The following is an 18,425-nucleotide window of genomic DNA, read 5'->3' on the forward strand; positions in this document are numbered from 1 at the left end:
GTCTAGTCTATAGTCTAGTCTATAGTCTAGTCTATAGTCTAGTCTATAGTCTAGTCTATAGTCTAGTCTATAGTCTAGTCTATAGTCTAGTCTATAGTCTAGTCTATAGTCTAGTCTAGTCTAGTCTATAGTCTAGTCTATAGTCTAGTCTATAGTCTTAGTCTAGTCTATAGTCTAGTCTATAGTCTAGTCTATAGTCTAGTCTATAGTCTAGTCTATAGTCTAGTCTATAGTCTAGTCTATAGTCTAGTCTATAGTCTAGTCTATAGTCTAGTCTATAGTCTAGTCTATAGTCTAGTCTATAGTCTAGTCTATAGTCTAGTCTAGTCTAGTCTAGTCTAGTCTAGTCTAGTCTAGTCTATCTAGTCTAGTCTAGTCTAGTCTAGTCAAGTCTAGTCAAGTCAAGTCTAGTCAAGTCTAGTCTAGTCTAGTCTAGTCTAGTCTAGTCTAGTCTAGTCTAGTCTATAGTCTAGTCTATAGTCTAGTCTATAGTCTAGTCTATAGTCTAGTCTATAGTCTACTCTAGTCTAGTCCATAGTCTAGTCTATAGTCTAGTCTATAGTCTAGTCTATAGTCTAGTCTATAGTCTATCTATAGTCTAGTCTATAGTCTAGTCTATAGTCTAGTCTATAGTCTAGTCTATAGTCTAGTCTATAGTCTAGTCTATAGTCTAGTCTATAGTCTAGTCTATAGTCTAGTCTATAGTCTAGTCTATAGTCTAGTCTATAGTCTAGTCTATAGTCTAGTCTATCTAGTCTATAGTCTAGTCTATAGTCTAGTCTATAGTCTAGTCTATAGTCTAGTCTATAGTCTAGTCTATAGTCTAGTCTATAGTCTAGTCTATAGTCTAGTCTATAGTCTAGTCTATAGTCTAGTCTATAGTCTAGTCTATAGTCTAGTCTATAGTCTAGTCTATAGTCTAGTCTATAGTCTAGTCTATAGTCTCTAGTCAGTCTATAGTCTATCTATAGTCTAGTCTATAGTCTAGTCTATAGTCTAGTCTATAGTCTAGTCTATAGTCTAGTCTATAGTCTAGTCTATAGTCTAGTCTATAGTCTAGTCTATAGTCTAGTCTATAGTCTAGTCTATAGTCTAGTCTATAGTCTAGTCTATAGTCTAGTCTATAGTCTAGTCTATAGTCTAGTCTATAGTCTAGTCTATAGTCTAGTCTATAGTCTAGTCTATAGTCTAGTCTATAGTCTAGTCTATAGTCTAGTCTATAGTCTAGTCTATAGTCTAGTCTATAGTCTAGTCTATAGTCTAGTCTATAGTCTAGTCTATAGTCTAGTCTATAGTCTAGTCTATAGTCTAGTCTATAGTCTAGTCTATAGTCTAGTCTATAGTCTAGTCTATAGTCTAGTCTATAGTCTAGTCTATAGTCTAGTCTATAGTCTAGTCTATAGTCTAGTCTATAGTCTAGTCTATAGTCTAGTCTATAGTCTAGTCTATAGTCTAGTCTATAGTCTAGTCTATAGTCTAGTCTATAGTCTAGTCTATAGTCTAGTCTATAGTCTAGTCTATAGTCTAGTCTATAGTCTAGTCTATAGTCTAGTCTATAGTCTAGTCTATAGTCTAGTCTATAGTCTAGTCTATAGTCTAGTCTATAGTCTAGTCTATAGTCTAGTCTATAGTCTAGTCTATAGTCTAGTCTATAGTCTAGTCTATAGTCTAGTCTATAGTCTAGTCTATAGTCTAGTCTATAGTCTAGTCTAGTCTAGTCTTAGTCTAGTCTATAGTCTAGTCTATAGTCTAGTCTATAGTCTAGTCTATAGTCTAGTCTATAGTCTAGTCTATAGTCTAGTCTATAGTCTAGTCTATAGTCTAGTCTATAGTCTAGTCTATAGTCTAGTCTATAGTCTAGTCTATAGTCTAGTCTATAGTCTAGTCTATAGTCTAGTCTATAGTCTAGTCTATAGTCTAGTCTATAGTCTAGTCTATAGTCTAGTCTATAGTCTAGTCTATAGTCTAGTCTATAGTCTAGTCTATAGTCTAGTCTATAGTCTAGTCTATAGTCTAGTCTATAGTCTAGTCTATAGTCTAGTCTATAGTCTAGTCTATAGTCTAGTCTATAGTCTAGTCTATAGTCTAGTCTATAGTCTAGTCTATAGTCTAGTCTATAGTCTAGTCTATAGTCTAGTCTATAGTCTAGTCTATAGTCTAGTCTATAGTCTAGTCTATAGTCTAGTCTATAGTCTAGTCTATAGTCTAGTCTATAGTCTAGTCTATAGTCTAGTCTATAGTCTAGTCTATAGTCTAGTCTATAGTCTAGTCTATAGTCTGTCTATAGTCTAGTCTATAGTCTAGTCTATAGTCTAGTCTATAGTCTAGTCTATAGTCTAGTCTATAGTCTAGTCTATAGTCTAGTCTATAGTCTAGTCTATAGTCGAGTCTAGTCTAGTCTATAGTCTAGTCTATAGTCTAGTCTATGCTAGTCTAGTCTAGTAGTCTAGTCTATAGTCTAGTCGATAGTTTAGTTTTCGAGATATCTTAACTTAAAGCTAGAAACAACAACTTGGTATGACTTTTATTTTTGGTAATACTTAATTAATTATTTGACATAATTATGAGCCTTATACAACGTTATGTTAAATAGTGGATTGACTTAAAATCGATTGGTTAGTCCGTCCTAATAATTATCTTTATTATAGAATTATCTTAAAAATTGCGATAGGCAATCGATTTGTATACCCTAATACCCTTCCCACTATAGTGTTATCTATATATATAAAATTCTAACGTTACTGACTGACTGACTGACTGACTGACTGACTGATTCACTGACTGATTCATCATCGCACAGCCTAAACGGTTGAAGCTAAAGAGCTGAAATTTGGACAGGAGGTTGGTATCCCGCCAAATAGATCCACTAAGACGGGATTTTTGGAAATTCGAATGTTTAGGGGGTAAAAAAGGGTAAAAACGGGCAAATTCGGTAACCTTATATCTCCTAAACTAGAAAAGATACAAAAACGGTTTAAAGCTTATCGCCGTTCATTTAAAAAATAAACGGACAGGTGTCTGGTACTTTTTTAAAATTCGGCCCCTTTAGGGAATAAACGGGTAAAAACTGTATTTTGGTACTTTTTTCGCACCCCATGTATCTTTTAAAACCAGTGCACATTCAAAAAATATTTTTGACTCCTTCATAACTTAACGAAAAAATAAAAATATGAATTTAGTACTTTTTGGATATTCGGACGTTTAAGGGGTTAAAATTTTACCTATTTTTGGTACTTTTTTCATAAAACATTGTTTTTGGTTTATTAACTTATACATATGGAATACATAATAACGGGCTCCCACTACGATGTTGCAACTTTTTGGAATAGAATTTTTATTTCGTTAATGGGGAGGAAAAAAGTACCAAAAGGGGTAAAAACGGGAAATTTGATTTTATTCAACCACAATGATCCAATTTAGATAAAATTTTTAAATTTAGAAACACTAAATATCCTAATGGGGTGTTATTTGGAACCCCGGTATCAAGTGATATTTTTTGGTACTTTTCATTCTCCAACTGGTCCTTTTTGAGTTTTCTATGATATTGAAATAGAAACATGAAATTAATAATAAAGGGACTTTTCGATACTTTTTCGTTCTACACAGGTACTTTTTTGAGTTTTCTTTAAAATTAAACCTAGAAACATGAAATTAAGCATGTAGAGCTCGGAGTAAATGAGAATCTATAATAGGGGACTTTTTGGTACTTTTTCGTCCTTCGACTGGTACTTTTTGAGTTTTCTATAAAATTTAACCTAGAAACATGAAATTAAGCATATAGAGCCCTTAGTAAATGAGAATCTATAAAAGGGGACTTTTTGGTACTTTTTCGTCTTTCGACTGGTACTTTTTGAGTTTTCTATAAAATTTAACCTAGAAACATGAAATTAACCATTTAGAGCCCGGAGTAAATGAGAATCTATAAAAGGGGACTTTTTGGTACTTTTTCGTCCTTCGACTGGTACTTTTTGAGTTTTTTATAAAATTTAACCTAGAAACATGAAATTAAGCATGCGGAGGCCTTAGTTAATGAGAATCTATAAAAGGGGACTTTTTGGTACTTTTTCGTCCTTCGACTGGTACTTTTTGAGTTTTCTATAAAATTTAACCTAGAAACATAAAATTAAGCATGTAAGCCCTTATTAAATGAGAATCTATTAAAGGGGACTATTTGGTACTTTTTCGTCCTTCGAATGGTACTTTTTGAGTTTTCTATAAAATTTAACCTAGAAACATGAAATTAAGCATGTAGAGCCCTTAGTAAATGAGAATCTATAAAAGGGGACTTTTTGGTACTTTTTCGTCTTTCGACTGGTACTTTTTGAATTTTCTATAATATTGATTCTAGAAGCATGAAATTAAGCATGTAGAGCCTGGAGTAAATGCGAATCTATAAAAGGGGACTTTTTGGTACTTTTTCGGCCTTCGACTGGTACTTTTTGAGTTTTCTATTAAATTGAACCTAGAAACATGAAAATAAGCATTTAGAGCCCGTAGTAAATGAGAATCTATAAAAGGGGACTTTTTCGTTCTTCAAAAGGTACTTTATGAATTTTCTATAATATTGAAAATAGAAACATGAAAGTATGCATGTAGAGCCTGGATTAAGTGAGAAACTATAAAAGGGGACTTTTTGGTACTTTTTTGTTCTTCAAAAGGTACTTTTTGAATTTTCTATAATATTGAACCTAGAAACATGAAATTAAACATGTAGAGCCCGAATTAAGTGAGGACCTATAAAGGGGACTTTTTGGTACTTTTTCGTTCTTCAAAAAGTACTTTTTGAATTTTCTATAATATTGATCCTAGAAGCATGAAATTAAGCATGTAGAGCCTGGAGTAAATGAGAATCTATAAAAGGGGACTTTTTGGTACTTTTTCGTTCTTCAAAAGGTACTTTTTGAATTTTCTATAATATTGATCCTAGAAGCATGAAATTAAGCATATAGAGCCTGGAGTAAATGAGGATCTATAAGAGGGGACTTTTTGGTACTTTTTCGTTCTTCAAAAGGTACTATTTGAATTTTCTATAATATTGAACCTAGAAACATGAAATTAGGCAAGTACAGCCAAGATTAAGTGATAACCTATAAAAGGGGACTTTTCGGCACTTTTTCGTTCTTCAAAAGGTACTTTTTCAATTTTCTATAATATTGAACCTAGAAACATGAAATTAAGTACGTAGAGCCCGGAGTAAGTGAGAACATATAAAAGAGGACTTTTTGGTAATTTTTCGTTCTTCAAAAAGTACTTTTTGTGTTTTTTATAACATGAAATTAACCATGTGGAGCCCGGAGTTAATGAGAATCTATAAAAGGGGACCCTTTGGTAATTTTTCGTTCTTCAACTGGTACTTTTTTAATTTTCTATAATATTGAATTTAGGAACATGAAATTAAATAAAAGAGGTCTTTTGTTACTTTTTCGTACTTCATTGGTACTTTTTGAGTTTTCTAAAATATTGAATATATAAACATAAATTTAAATAGGGGACTTTTTGATATTGCAGATATACATATATACATTTACAATAATATTTATTTTATTCCATTACGATGAGGGTAGCGAAGCACACTGGGTATAGCTAGTAGGGTATAAAAACATTCATACTTTAATTTTAGTTTAATTTTAGTTTCAAAGCATGTGTGTTTCTAGATCTTATACGTTATACACGTATAACCCTTTTCAATAAATCTCTTTATGCTAACAACTTTCAAGTCTTCTTCCTAAAATTTAAAAATATTTTCGCGTTTTAGAAATCCATGAAATATTCCAACATGATCTGATTAAATATAAAAAGTAAACACGTGAGAAACGTTTCCAACCACTTAAACAAACGTCTTGACATACATTCTAAATGCTTCACTTATAATAGTTAGTAGAGTATTTCTCTGTAAAAATAAACAATTTCCTTAAAACGTTTTTTCCCTTTTTTATTCAGTTTCAACTTCAAATTATTGAAATATTGAGTTAACTGAATTATTTGCACAACACATGGAAATGTTTTCGAACATGTGTTGTGACAGCCCACTAAAAATAAATATACATCAATTTACACGTAATTCCTTCCCTAAGTGGGAGGATTTTAATATCATATCAAATATCAGGAATAAATTGTTAAAGACAGGCTAGTGTTTACATAAATTCTTGAAATTCTTTACAATATCTAAACAATAAAAAACTGGTTGTAAAAAAGTAAATTTATGATTTGTTATTGCCTCAAATATTCGAATGTAGACGAATATAAAGAAAAAATCACATTTTCAAATGTTTGTTTTATTGCTGTTCAAAAAATGATAATAAAGACGAAAAATTTCTTTATAAAATACTTATTGCCTCATAAAAAGGAAGAAACCACTTAAATGTATTTTTTAAATAAAACAAAGGATTTTTTTAAATCTGTGAAAAGTAATATAACTGCTATAAATTACATTATTAGATTTATTGTTTTCTTAAGATTATTATTTTAATTTTGATACTTTTTTGGATAAAGACATAATTTTCTTGCAAATAATATGAGCTAAGTCTAAAACAATAGGTTGGTTATTAATTACATAGATATCGTTATGAAAATTTTCACATAAATAGTAATTACAATACTTAACAGATAACACTGTGCGACAAAAATAAATACTTGAAAAGTGATACTATTTTTCTGAAAGATGGATCCGAGTGGATAAAGAATCTGTTTTTGGAATTTGTCGAACACCTTCAAAATCTTGAGATACGGTTAAAATAACGGTTTTTCGAACCTTTAAGCTCTTATATGTCAATAACTCAGTTGATTCTGATTCTTAATTATATTAATATCAGGATGAAATTCTGCCGAAATAACATTTATGTAAACATAAATCCTCCCACCAAATTTTATGAGGATCGGCCCATATTTAACCCTATCGCCATACAAAGCATCCTTTAGAAAATCAGTTATTGAAAAATTTTGTATTAAAAAAATATCAATAACGTCGTTACTTGCTAACTGATTTTTAAAAACAAAGTTGCGTTTTACTCATACAACATAAATATATTGTTTTTGTCATTCCGTTTGTAACACATCGAAATATTCATCTAAGACCCATAAAAGTATATATATTCTGGATTAAATTCTAAGACGATCTAGTCATGTCCGTCCGTCTGTCTGTCCGTCTGTTGAAAACACGATAGAGTCCAAACGGAAGCAGCTAGCGAGCTGAAATTTTGCACAAATATTTTAGATTGATGCAGTTTGTTTGGTATTGAAAATGGGCAATATCGGTCCACGATTTCGCCTAGCCCCCATATAAGGTCCCCTTCAGAAAATTACATTAACGCTCATAACTGACTAAAAGAAGCAGCTATAGCGATGAAATTCGTCATAAACATATTTTATAGGAACCTTAATATCATTGTAAAATTTTATAAGGATCGGTCCATAATTAACCCTACCCCCATATAAGGCCCCCTCAGAAAATGACATTAACGCTCATTACTGACTAAAAGAAGCAGCTATAGCGATGAAATTCGACATAAACATATTTATAGGAACCTCAATATCATTGTAAAATTTTATAAGGAGCGGTCCATAATTGACCCTATTCCCCATATAAGGTCCCCCTCAGAAAATGACACTAACGTTCATAACTGACTAAAAGAAGCAGCTATTGCGATGAAATTCGACATAAACATATTTTTTAGGAACCTTAATATCATTGTAAAATTTTATAAGGATCGGTTCATAATTGACCCTATCCCCCATATAAGGTCCCCTTCAGAAAATGACATTAACGCTCATAACTGACTAAAAGAAGCAGCTATAGCGTTGAAATTCGTCATAAACATATTTTATAGGAACCTTAATATCTTTGTAAAATTTTATAAGGATCTGTACATAATTGACCCTACCCTCCAGATAAGGTCCCCTTTAGAAAAGGATTTTAAGGCTCATAACTGTCTAAAAGAAGCATCTATAGCGATGAAAATCGATATAAACATATTTTATAGGAACCTTAATGTAATTGTAAAATTTTATAACGATCGGTCCATAATTAATCCTACCCCCCATATAAGGTCCCCTTCAGAAAATGGCTTTAACGCTCATTACTAGCCTAAACTAAAATCGTTCTAAATTTGACGAGGATCGGTCCATAATTGACCAATCGTCCCCCCAAAATAAGGTCCTTCTCAGAAAATAACTTTAACTCTTTTTACTACCTTAAAAATACAAGTACAGCGACAAAATTCGACAAAAATTTCTCTATACATAGATGTAATAAATGAGAAATTGTTTTGATAATAACAAAAGCATCGATTCTTAAATATCAAAGTTTATTTATAAGGAAGCATTCCTTTTTGGCAATGATTTGATGGTGGGTATACAAGATTCGGCACAGCCGAAATATACACTCTTACTTGTTTTTAAACTAGAATCAAAAATATATTTTCTTATGAAATGCACACATATTTCTCCAGGATACTTAAACATCATATATGTATATATGTCAGCCTCTTCATTCTAAATCCCTTGTGAAACTTAAAATCGGTTGAGATTCAACTAAGTTACTGTAGGTGTTTGAAATATATCAAAAACAGATTCTTGTTCTATTCGGAAGTTAGTTAGTTAGTTAGTTAGTTAGTTAGTTAGATAGTTAGTTAGTTAGTTAGTTAGTTAGTTAGTTAGTTAGTTAGTTAGTTAGTTAGTTAGTTTAGTTAGTTAGTTAGTTAGTTAGTTAGTTAGTTTAGTTAGTTAGTTCGTTAGTTAGTTCAGTTAGTTAGTTTAGTTAGTTCGTTAGTTTCAGTTCAGTTAGTTAGTTAGTATAGTTAGTTAGTTAGTATCGATTAGTTCGTGTCGTTCGTCGTTCGTTCGGTTCGTTCGTTCGTTCGTATCGCGTTAGTTCGGTTCGTTTAGTTCGTTCGTTCGTTCGTTCGTTCTTATCGTTCGTTCGTTCCGTTCGTTCGTTCGTTCTTCGTTCGTTCCGTTTCGTTCGTGTCGTTCGTTCGTTCGTTCGTTCGTTCGTTCGTTCGTTCGTTCGTTCGTTCGTTCGTTCGTTCGTTCGTTCGTTCGTTCGTCGTTCGTTCGTTCGTTCGTTCGTTCGTTTCGTTCGTTCGTTCGTTCGTTCGTTCGTTCGTTTCGTCGTTCTTTCGTTCGTTCGTTCGTTCGTTCGTTCGTTCGTATCGTTCGTTCGTTCGTGTCGTCGTTCGTTCGTTCTGTCGATTACGTTCGTTTCGTTCAGTTCGTTCGTTGTTCGTATTTCGTTCGTTTCTTCGTTCGTTCGTTCGTTCGTTCGTTCGTTCGTTCGTTCTTCGTTCGTTTCGTTCGTTCGTTCGTTCGTTCGTTCGTTCGTTCGTTCGTTCGTTCGTTCTTTCGTTCGTTCGTTCGTTCGTTCGTTTCGTCGTTCGTTCGTTCTTTCGTTCGTTCGTGTTTTTCGTTCGTTCGTTCGTTCGTTCGTTAGTTCGTTCGTTCGTTTTCGTTCGTTCGTTTTTCGTTCGTTCGTTCGTTCGTTCTTTCGTTCTTTCGTTCGTTTCGTTCGTTCTTTCGTTCGTTCTGTTCGTTCGTTCGTTCGTTCGTTCGTTTTCGTTCTTCGTTCGTTCGTTCGTTCGTTCGTTCGTTCGTTCGTTCGTTCGTTCGTTTCGTTCGTTCGTTCGTTTCGTTCGTTCGTTCGTTCGTTCGTTTCGTTCGTTCGTTCGTTCGTTCGTTCGTTCGTTTCTTCGTTCGTTTCGTTTTCGTTCGTTCGTTCGTTTTCGTTCGTTCGTTCGTTCGTTCGTTCGTTTTCGTTCGTTCGTTCGTCGTTCGTTCGTTCGTTCGTTTTTCGTTCGTTCGTTCGTTCGTTCGTTCGTTTCGTTCGTTCGTTCGTTCGTTCGTTCGTTCGTTCGTTCGTTCGTTCGTTCGTTCGTTCGTTCTTTCGTTCGTTCTTTCGTTCGTTTCTTTTTCGTTCGTTCGTTCGTTTCGTTTAGTTAGTTAGTTCGTTCGTTAGTTCGTTCGTTCGTTCGTTCGTTCTTCGTTTTGTTCGTTCGTTCGTTTTAGTTAGTTAGTTCGTTAGTTAGTTCGTTCGTTCGTTCGTTAGTTCGTTAGTTAGTTAGTTAGTTAGTTATTAGTTCGTTAGTAGTTAGTTTTTGGCCATTTCCAAATAAAATTTAATTGTTTTGGGGGAATGCAATTTAGTCCATTTTTGCGGAACCCTAGGCCCGAAATAACTAAAAATGTATTTCACTTTTAAATAATACCTAAAAATATATGAGCCACCATTTTATACCAGATTTATTTAATTTTCTTTTACAGAATCCCGGTTATGCTGGTCGCAAAGAGTTGCCAGAAAATTTAAAAATACAATTTCGTACTGTAGCCATGATGGTGCCCGATCGTCAAATTATCATACGCGTTAAATTGGCCTCCTGTGGTTTCTTGGAAAATATAACACTGGCACGTAAATTCTATACTCTCTATAAGTTGTGTGAAGAACAGTTGACAAAACAAGTTCATTATGATTTTGGTTTACGTAACATACTATCTGTATTGAGAACATTGGGTGCAGCTAAGCGAAGGAACTCAAAGGATAGCGAGAGTACGATTGTGATGCGAGTCCTACGTGATATGAATCTATCGAAGTTAATAGATGATGATGAGCCATTGTTCATATCACTGGTGTCGGATTTGTTTCCCAATCAGGTAACATATTCATTAAAGGAATAACATACACATTTTGCATACATTTCCTTTACATTTCCAGACCCTTGAAAAGACCAATTACCCTGAACTAGAGGCTGCTATAGCCCAGCAGGCCGAAGAAGCTAATTTGGTTTACCATCCTCCTTGGGTTCTTAAGCTTATACAACTGTATGAAACCCAAAATGTCCGTCATGGTATTATGACTTTGGGTCCTAGTGGCGCGGGCAAAACTACTTGTATACATACTTTAATGAAGGCTTTAACACAAATGGGTGATTATCATCGTGAGATGCGCATGAATCCGAAGGCCATAACTGCAGCTCAAATGTTTGGTCGTTTAGATGTGGCCACCAATGATTGGACTGATGGCATATTCTCAGCACTTTGGCGTAAAACTTTGAAAATAAAAAGTGGTGAACATGTTTGGTTGGTTTTAGATGGCCCCGTGGATAGTATATGGATTGAAAATTTAAACTCTGTGCTCGATGATAATAAAACTCTAACATTGGCCAATGGCGATCGCTTAAACCATGGCCCCTACAGTGAAAAATTATTTTCGAACCTCATAATATTGACAATGCTTCACCGGCCACCGTTTCACGCAATGGCATGGTATATATGAGTTCTTCGGGTTTGGATTCCAGACCCAGTAAGTTTTTCTTTAAATATTTTTACCCTAAAATATTTATAATCTTGTTTAACAGTTGTCCAGGCCTGGCTTAAAAATCGCGCTCCTGGTGAGAAAACAGTTTTCTCAGATTTATTTGAACGTACTTTTGTTCCCGTATTTTCTTGGGGTACCCAGAATCTAAAATTACTTATGCCCGTCCTACAATGCAATGTTGTACGGCAAATGTTACTCATTTTGGAGGGTTTGGTGCCGGTTAAGAAGGAAGATGAACAAGCTGTTAGTATGTCTAGCAAAGATAGTCAAGATGGTAAGTTATTTTTATCTTCGTTTGTCTATAGTTCTCGCTAAAGGTTTCATCATTGGGGTTTCCATTAGTCCCTACATACATAATTGTATTTCATTTATTTTACTTAAATAATTTTCAACGTTTTCAGTTAAAGTTGTTGTTAAGAAGAACGTCGTAATTCCTTAGCCGATGAAGATGATGGTAATGTATTTGAATTTCGTTTATTTTTTTTTTTTACCTAATTTCAGACTCTCTTCTAACATCTTTATGTACATAATTTTCTTAAGAAGCTTATAAATACTGTGTCTAAAAGCTATTTCTTAAAGCACTTTTATTTCTTTAAATATTAGAAACAATGATTCGATTAATATGTTAAAAATAGTCTAGTATATATGTATTTTGTTCGGACTGTAGTGTAGTATTCAGTGTGGAAAATAGTCTAGTATCTAATTTTGACAACCGAGTTTGCTCAGACATGGACATCAACATTTAAGCAAATCGATCATGATTATAGTATCAACACTGATGTCCATTGCTGGATCTTCTTGACTGTAATCGTAAATAATGAAGAAAATCTACTCTTACTAGGTCCACTTCAGCCTTTCATAGTCCATTGGCTTCTAAAGCTAGTGAAAATTCTTCCCTGGTAATACCCCTCTAGATAAGCATGACGAACGAAGTTGATTTTATTGTTCTCATTCACCATATCTTAAGCAGTCATATTGCAACTCTGCGATATTAAGGTTATCCTGGACCGTATCCCGAACTTCGTCTATCCCATTCAGTTAAAAACTCCATATTTAATTCATTTGCACACACCAAGTTAGCAGTATCGTCATACGACGTTTATAGACGTCATCTTGGTCCTGAAGTCTTTTGTTGCCTAACTGGTATGGAGTAAAAGTCTTCGTAAAAACCTAATCGAAAATTCTGAAAACCTTCCAATCTTTCGTATGAAGGTCTGGAATACCAATTTGTATTAGCTTTCCCACGGATCCTTTATTATATTGCCTACTTCAACAGCAAAAATTATCACTCGTTGGCACAAAGTCGGCGATTCGACACGCTTTGTTTCGGGCTGCTCATCGTGAAGATCAGCCTCTATAGATCATTTGAACTTTTCGGGGTCATCCCTCTCCCGACCAGCAAACCTTTCCCTAATCGCTCCTAATAGAGCGACTCTACTTGAGTTCTCGAATAGTTTCAAGATCACTAAAACCGCCGTTTTTAGTGAACTATGTAGGTTAAGCACTCAAACGGCTATACTATCAGATTAACGGCTATACTATCATTGACAACGGAATGATTCTAACAGAACAGTCAAGTAGAGTCGAAAATATTTCGTTTTGACAGGAGCAGTTAACTCATCAGATAATGTATTATATCCAGCCTGTAGCCGTGAAAAATCTAATAAGATCATTGAGTTTCGATCCAGATAACTCACCTAGGCTGGATATGAAGTAATTGCCGAGGAGTAAGTTCCTCTTGGCAGCTAGAGCAGGTATTCGCAGAGAAGATGGAAGGCCATTTATTCCTTTTCCCTGACTTTGCAACTGCAACAGTATTTATTAAATGGGAGCCCACGCCTGTGTGTCTACCTGTGTTCAGTTATTACTGCCACATTGACCTTGGTCCCTATATATGTGTCGAGATTATTCCATATATTTTCAGCCTTTTGAAGAAAGAATCTGAGGATACTACTTTTGATAGAACCCAATGGAGTTGCTACTGACACGTTGTAGGAGATATCTAAAGCAGTTCCCGTTCTGACTAGCTCATCTGTCTGCTCAATGCTAAAGTAATCCCAATGCGCATGGACCCATATCAGGGTGGTATTGGAGTTTAATAAAAGAAAATTCCTATATTGGGCCGAATATTGAGATCATAGTGCTCCACAGGCTGACATGATGAATAATAAAATAAATATTATTTTTTTATTCAAAAAATTATTGCGCATTATATAGTCGGGGCATGTGGCCTCCGGTAGGTTAGTGGTTAGTGTTCTAGTCTGGTAGACCGGAGGTGGTGGGTTCGATTCCCACCTGAGGCACTGGTTAAGGAGCGCACAACAGGCCCGATAGAGGCCTAGGTGTATTTCTTCGGATTTGATGTATATTCATCCTCCTTTCAAACTAACTAACTAACTAACTAACTAACTAACTAACTAACTAACTAACTAACTAACTAACTAACTAACTAACTAACTAACTAACTAACTAACTAACTAACTAACTAACTAACTAACTAACTACTAACTAACTAACTAACTAACTAACTAACTAACTAACTAACTAACTAACTAACTAACTAACTAACTAACTAACTAACTAACTAACTAACTAACTAACTAACTAACTACTAACTAACTAACTAACTAACTAACTAACTAACTAACTAACTAACTAACTAACTAACTAACTAACTAACTAACTAACTAACTAACTAACTAACTAACTAACTAACTAACTAACTAACTAACTAACTAACTAACTAACTAACTAACTAACTAACTACTAACTAACTAACTAACTAACTAACTAACTAACTAACTAACTAACTAACTAACTAACTAACTAACTAACTACTAACTAACTAACTAACTAACTAACTAACTAACTAACTAACTAACTAACTAACTAACTAACTAACTAACTAACTAACTAACTAACTAACTAACTAACTAACTAACTAACTAACTAACTAACTAACTACTAACTAACTAACTAACTACTAACTAACTAACTAACTAACTAACTAACTAACTACTAACTAACTAACTAACTAACTAACTAACTAACTAACTAACTAACTAACTAACTAACTAACTAACTAACTAACTAACTAACTAACTAACTAACTAACTAACTAACTAACTAACTAACTAACTAACTAACTAACTACTAACTAACTAACTAACTAACTAACTAACTACTAACTAACTAACTAACTAACTAACTAACTAACTAACTAACTAACTAACTAACTAACTAACTAACTAACTAACTAACTAACTAACTACTAACTAACTAACTAACTAACTAACTAACTAACTAACTAACTAACTAACTAACTAACTAACTAACTAACTAACTAACTAACTAACTAACTAACTAACTAACTAACTAACTAACTAACTAACTAACTAACTAACTAACTAACTAACTAACTAACTACTAACTAACTAACTAACTAACTAACTAACTAACTAACTAACTAACTAACTAACTACTAACTAACTAACTAACTAACTAACTACTAACTAACTAACTAACTAACTAACTAACTAACTAACTAACTAACTAACTAACTAACTAACTAACTAACTAACTAACTAACTAACTAACTAACTAACTAACTAACTAACTAACTAACTAACTAACTAACTAACTAACTAACTAACTAACTAACTAACTAACTAACTAACTAACTAACTAACTAACTAACTAACTACTAACTAACTAACTAACTAACTAACTAACTAACTAACTAACTAACTAACTATATAGTCGGGCATACCCGATATGCTTCTTCCCTTCTTATTAGTTATTATTTCAACACTTTGCAAAATTCTAAAATCTGCTGTCCATTTTCTCAGTTTCGACATTAGTTTCTTGATTTTTATTCTAAAATAATCGATTATTAAATATGCCAATATTGTCAAGAAGGCAGTAAGAGTGTAACTGAGGACATCTCCAACTAATGCTTAAGACCTCTCGTTATTACAAGTATTGATTTCTATCGATGTCACATCTCTGATTGGTTATGATCCCCTGAAAAACCAAAAAACATTAATTGTATTAATCGAATCATTGTAATTGTTAACTTTTTATAAAAATTTTATTAAATTGTTTGTGCCTGTGAAAAATTATGTCTACATAGTACTAACTTCAAGTGGTTCTCGTCTTATAAAATTTACTACTTATTTCCCTATCATTTCCTTTTATTGTATTTAAAATTTTTGAACAATTTGTGTCTGTGAAATTGATTGTGTATACTAACTACTATCTACAATGTGATCTCGTCTAACAAAATTAACTAACTTCTTCTATTCTTCTATTAAAATTTAATATTAACTTTTTTTATTATAATATCTATGTTTGTTATTCTTTTCTGTATCCGTAGAAGAAGCCGCCGAAGAAACTTTGGTGGAGGAAAAAGAAGATACTTGCACACCAGAGCATTTACATCGTTTGTACATCTTTGCTTTAGCCTGGGGTTTGGGAGCTTATCTTAATACAGTGGATCGTGTTAAAATGAATCAATATGTTAAAGAAACATTTCCCGATTTGGATTATGCCAAAGGCACTACCAGTGAAAATAGTATATTTGATTTTTTTGTTTCGGCCACAGGCGCTTGGCAATCATGGAAGACTTTAGTTACGCCCTATATGTATCCAGAAGTTTCCACGCCAGATTATTTAAGCATTCTAGTGCCCATTGTGGATAATGTACGCATGGATTATTTGATCGGTTGTATAGCAAATCAGGAGAAGGCTGTCATGTTGATTGGTGAGCAGGGTACCGGCAAGACAGTGATTATGAAGAATTTCATGAAAAAGATGAATGTGGAAACTTATATGGGACGTTCATTTAACTTTTCATCGGCCACGAGTCCATATCAATTCCAAAGAACTATCGAAAGTTATGTGGAAAAGAGAGTGGGTGTAACTTTTGGTCCTCCGGGTGGCCGTAAATTGATTGTTTTCATTGATGATATTAATTTGCCCGAGATAAACGAATGGGGTGATCAGGTGACCAATGAGATTGTAAGACAATCGATGGATATGAAAGGTTTTTATAGTTTGGAGAAACCCGGTGATTTTACCACCGTGGTAGATGTGCAATATGTGGCTGCTATGGGTTTACCGGGTGGAGGTCGCAATGATATACCCTCTCGTTTGAAAAGACAATTTTGTGTGTTCAACTGCAATATACCCGATAATGATTCCATAGATAAAATATTCCGTGTTATAGGCGAGGGTCATTACAACGCCAAAAGAGGTTTCATACCAGATGTAAGAAATTTGGTCAAGAAATTGATTGTTATAACACGCTATTTATGGCAACGTACTAGAGAAAAATTACTGCCCACACCGGCAAAATTTCATTATGTTTTCAGTTTAAGAGATTTGTCGCGCATATGGCAGGGTATGGTGGGCACTTTATCAACTGTAATCACTTCTGAAAGTGTGTTAATGTCTTTGTGGAAACATGAATGCACAAGGGTATTTGCGGATCGATTTACCAATTTCCCCGATAAGGAATGGTTTAGTTCGGAATTATCGTGTCTGGTGCGTTCGGAATTGGGTGAAAATCATGTGCAAATGATTTTACCGAATCCGGTGTTTGTTGACTTTATGCGTGATGCTCCTGAACCTACAGGCGAAGAGGGCGAAGATGCTGATATGGAATTGCCCAAAGTCTATGAACCGGTGACCTCTCACGAAGTACTCCGTGAGCGTCTGGTTATGTTTCTTGCCCAATTTAATGAAATGGTGCGAGGTTCCGGGATGGATTTGGTTTTCTTTCCTGATGCCATGTTGCATTTGGTAAAGATTTCTCGTATTATAAGGCATCCTCGTGGAAATGTCATGCTGGTCGGGGTCGGTGGTTCTGGCAAACAATCGCTTACGAAATTGGCTTCATTTATAGCTGGCTATAAAACATTCCAAATAGCACTAACACGTTCCTATAATGTGGCCAACTTTTTGGAGGATCTTAAACTGCTCTATCGTACTTGTGGTGTCCAAGGAAAAGGTACCACCTTCCTTTTCACTGATATGGATATAAAAGAGGAAGGTTTCTTGGAATACCTTAATAATATTCTTTCCTCGGGAGTTATATCAAATCTATTCTCCCGAGATGAACAATCAGAAATTGTTCAGGAATTGACACCCATAATGAAAAGAGAAAATCAACGTAAAACCGCCACCCCTGAGAGTGTGATGGAGTTCTTTTTGGCTCGTACCTGTGCTAATCTCCATGTGGCTTTTTGCTTTTCACCTGTGGGAGAGACTTTCCGAGCACGGGTACAACGTTTCCCGGCTTTGGTATCAGGCTGTACCATTGATTGGTTTCAACCTTGGCCCAAGGATGCTCTCGTCTCGGTTTCTCGACACTTTCTGAGTGACTTTGAAATAGAGTGTACACCGGAAGTGAAAGAAGAACTTGTCAATGCTTTGGGTTCAATACAAGATGTGGTAGCAGAAACTTCTCAAGAATATTTTCAACGTTTTAGACGTGCTACTCATGTAACACCAAAGTCGTATCTCAATTTTATAGCAGGTTACAAGAATATCTACCAACAAAAACAAAAGGAATTGGGAGATGGTGTAGAGAAAATGGATACCGGCTTAGAGAAACTAAAAGAAGCTTCAGCCTCAGTGGAAATACTTAAAAAGGATTTGGTGGTAATGGAGGAAGAGCTGGTAGAAGCCTCTAAAAAAGCCGAGTCGGTGTTAGTAGAAGTAACTGAACGTGCGATGCAAGCAGAAATTGTAAAGAATCAAGTTTTGATAGTTAAGGATAAGGCGGAAGCATTGGTGGCATGTATAGCCAATGAAAAGGCTTTGGCTGAAGAAAAACTGGAGGCAGCCAAACCGGCTCTGGAAGAAGCAGAGAATGCTTTAAATACCATCAAACCAGCTCATATAGCAACAGTACGTAAATTGGGTAGACCACCTCATCTTATTATGCGCATTATGGACTGTGTACTAATACTCTTCAAACGTAAACTACATCCTTGTATACCGGACTCAGGTACACCGTGTCCCAAACCATCATGGCAAGAATCATTAAAGGTATACCAGCTACAAGAATTTTTACAAAATTTATGTCAATATTTATGGTTTCCATTATTTGCATATT

At 34.4% G+C, this 18,425-nt stretch overlaps 1 protein-coding gene across 1 annotated transcript in view; it reads left to right on the plus strand.

Moving 5' to 3' along the window:
- The window catches only part of LOC119608503 (dynein heavy chain 5, axonemal-like), a gene marked incomplete at its 3' end in the record, with an annotated part of 62,496 nt that overhangs the window by 24,730 nt on the left and 19,341 nt on the right, over positions 1 to 18,425 (plus strand). The window contains 6 exon segments of the mRNA XM_037962950.1: positions 10,255 to 10,641; positions 10,703 to 11,185; positions 11,188 to 11,290; positions 11,346 to 11,609; positions 11,724 to 11,759; positions 15,681 to 18,358. Coding sequence (XP_037818878.1) covers positions 10,255 to 10,641; positions 10,703 to 11,185; positions 11,188 to 11,290; positions 11,346 to 11,609; positions 11,724 to 11,759; positions 15,681 to 18,358 — 3,951 coding nt within the window.

This window comes from Lucilia sericata, unplaced genomic scaffold, assembly GCF_015586225.1.
Source record: "Lucilia sericata isolate MDLA Ls3-8-SP2 unplaced genomic scaffold, ASM1558622v1 Contig000843F_arrow, whole genome shotgun sequence".
Classification (NCBI taxonomy): Eukaryota; Metazoa; Arthropoda; class Insecta; order Diptera; family Calliphoridae; genus Lucilia; species Lucilia sericata.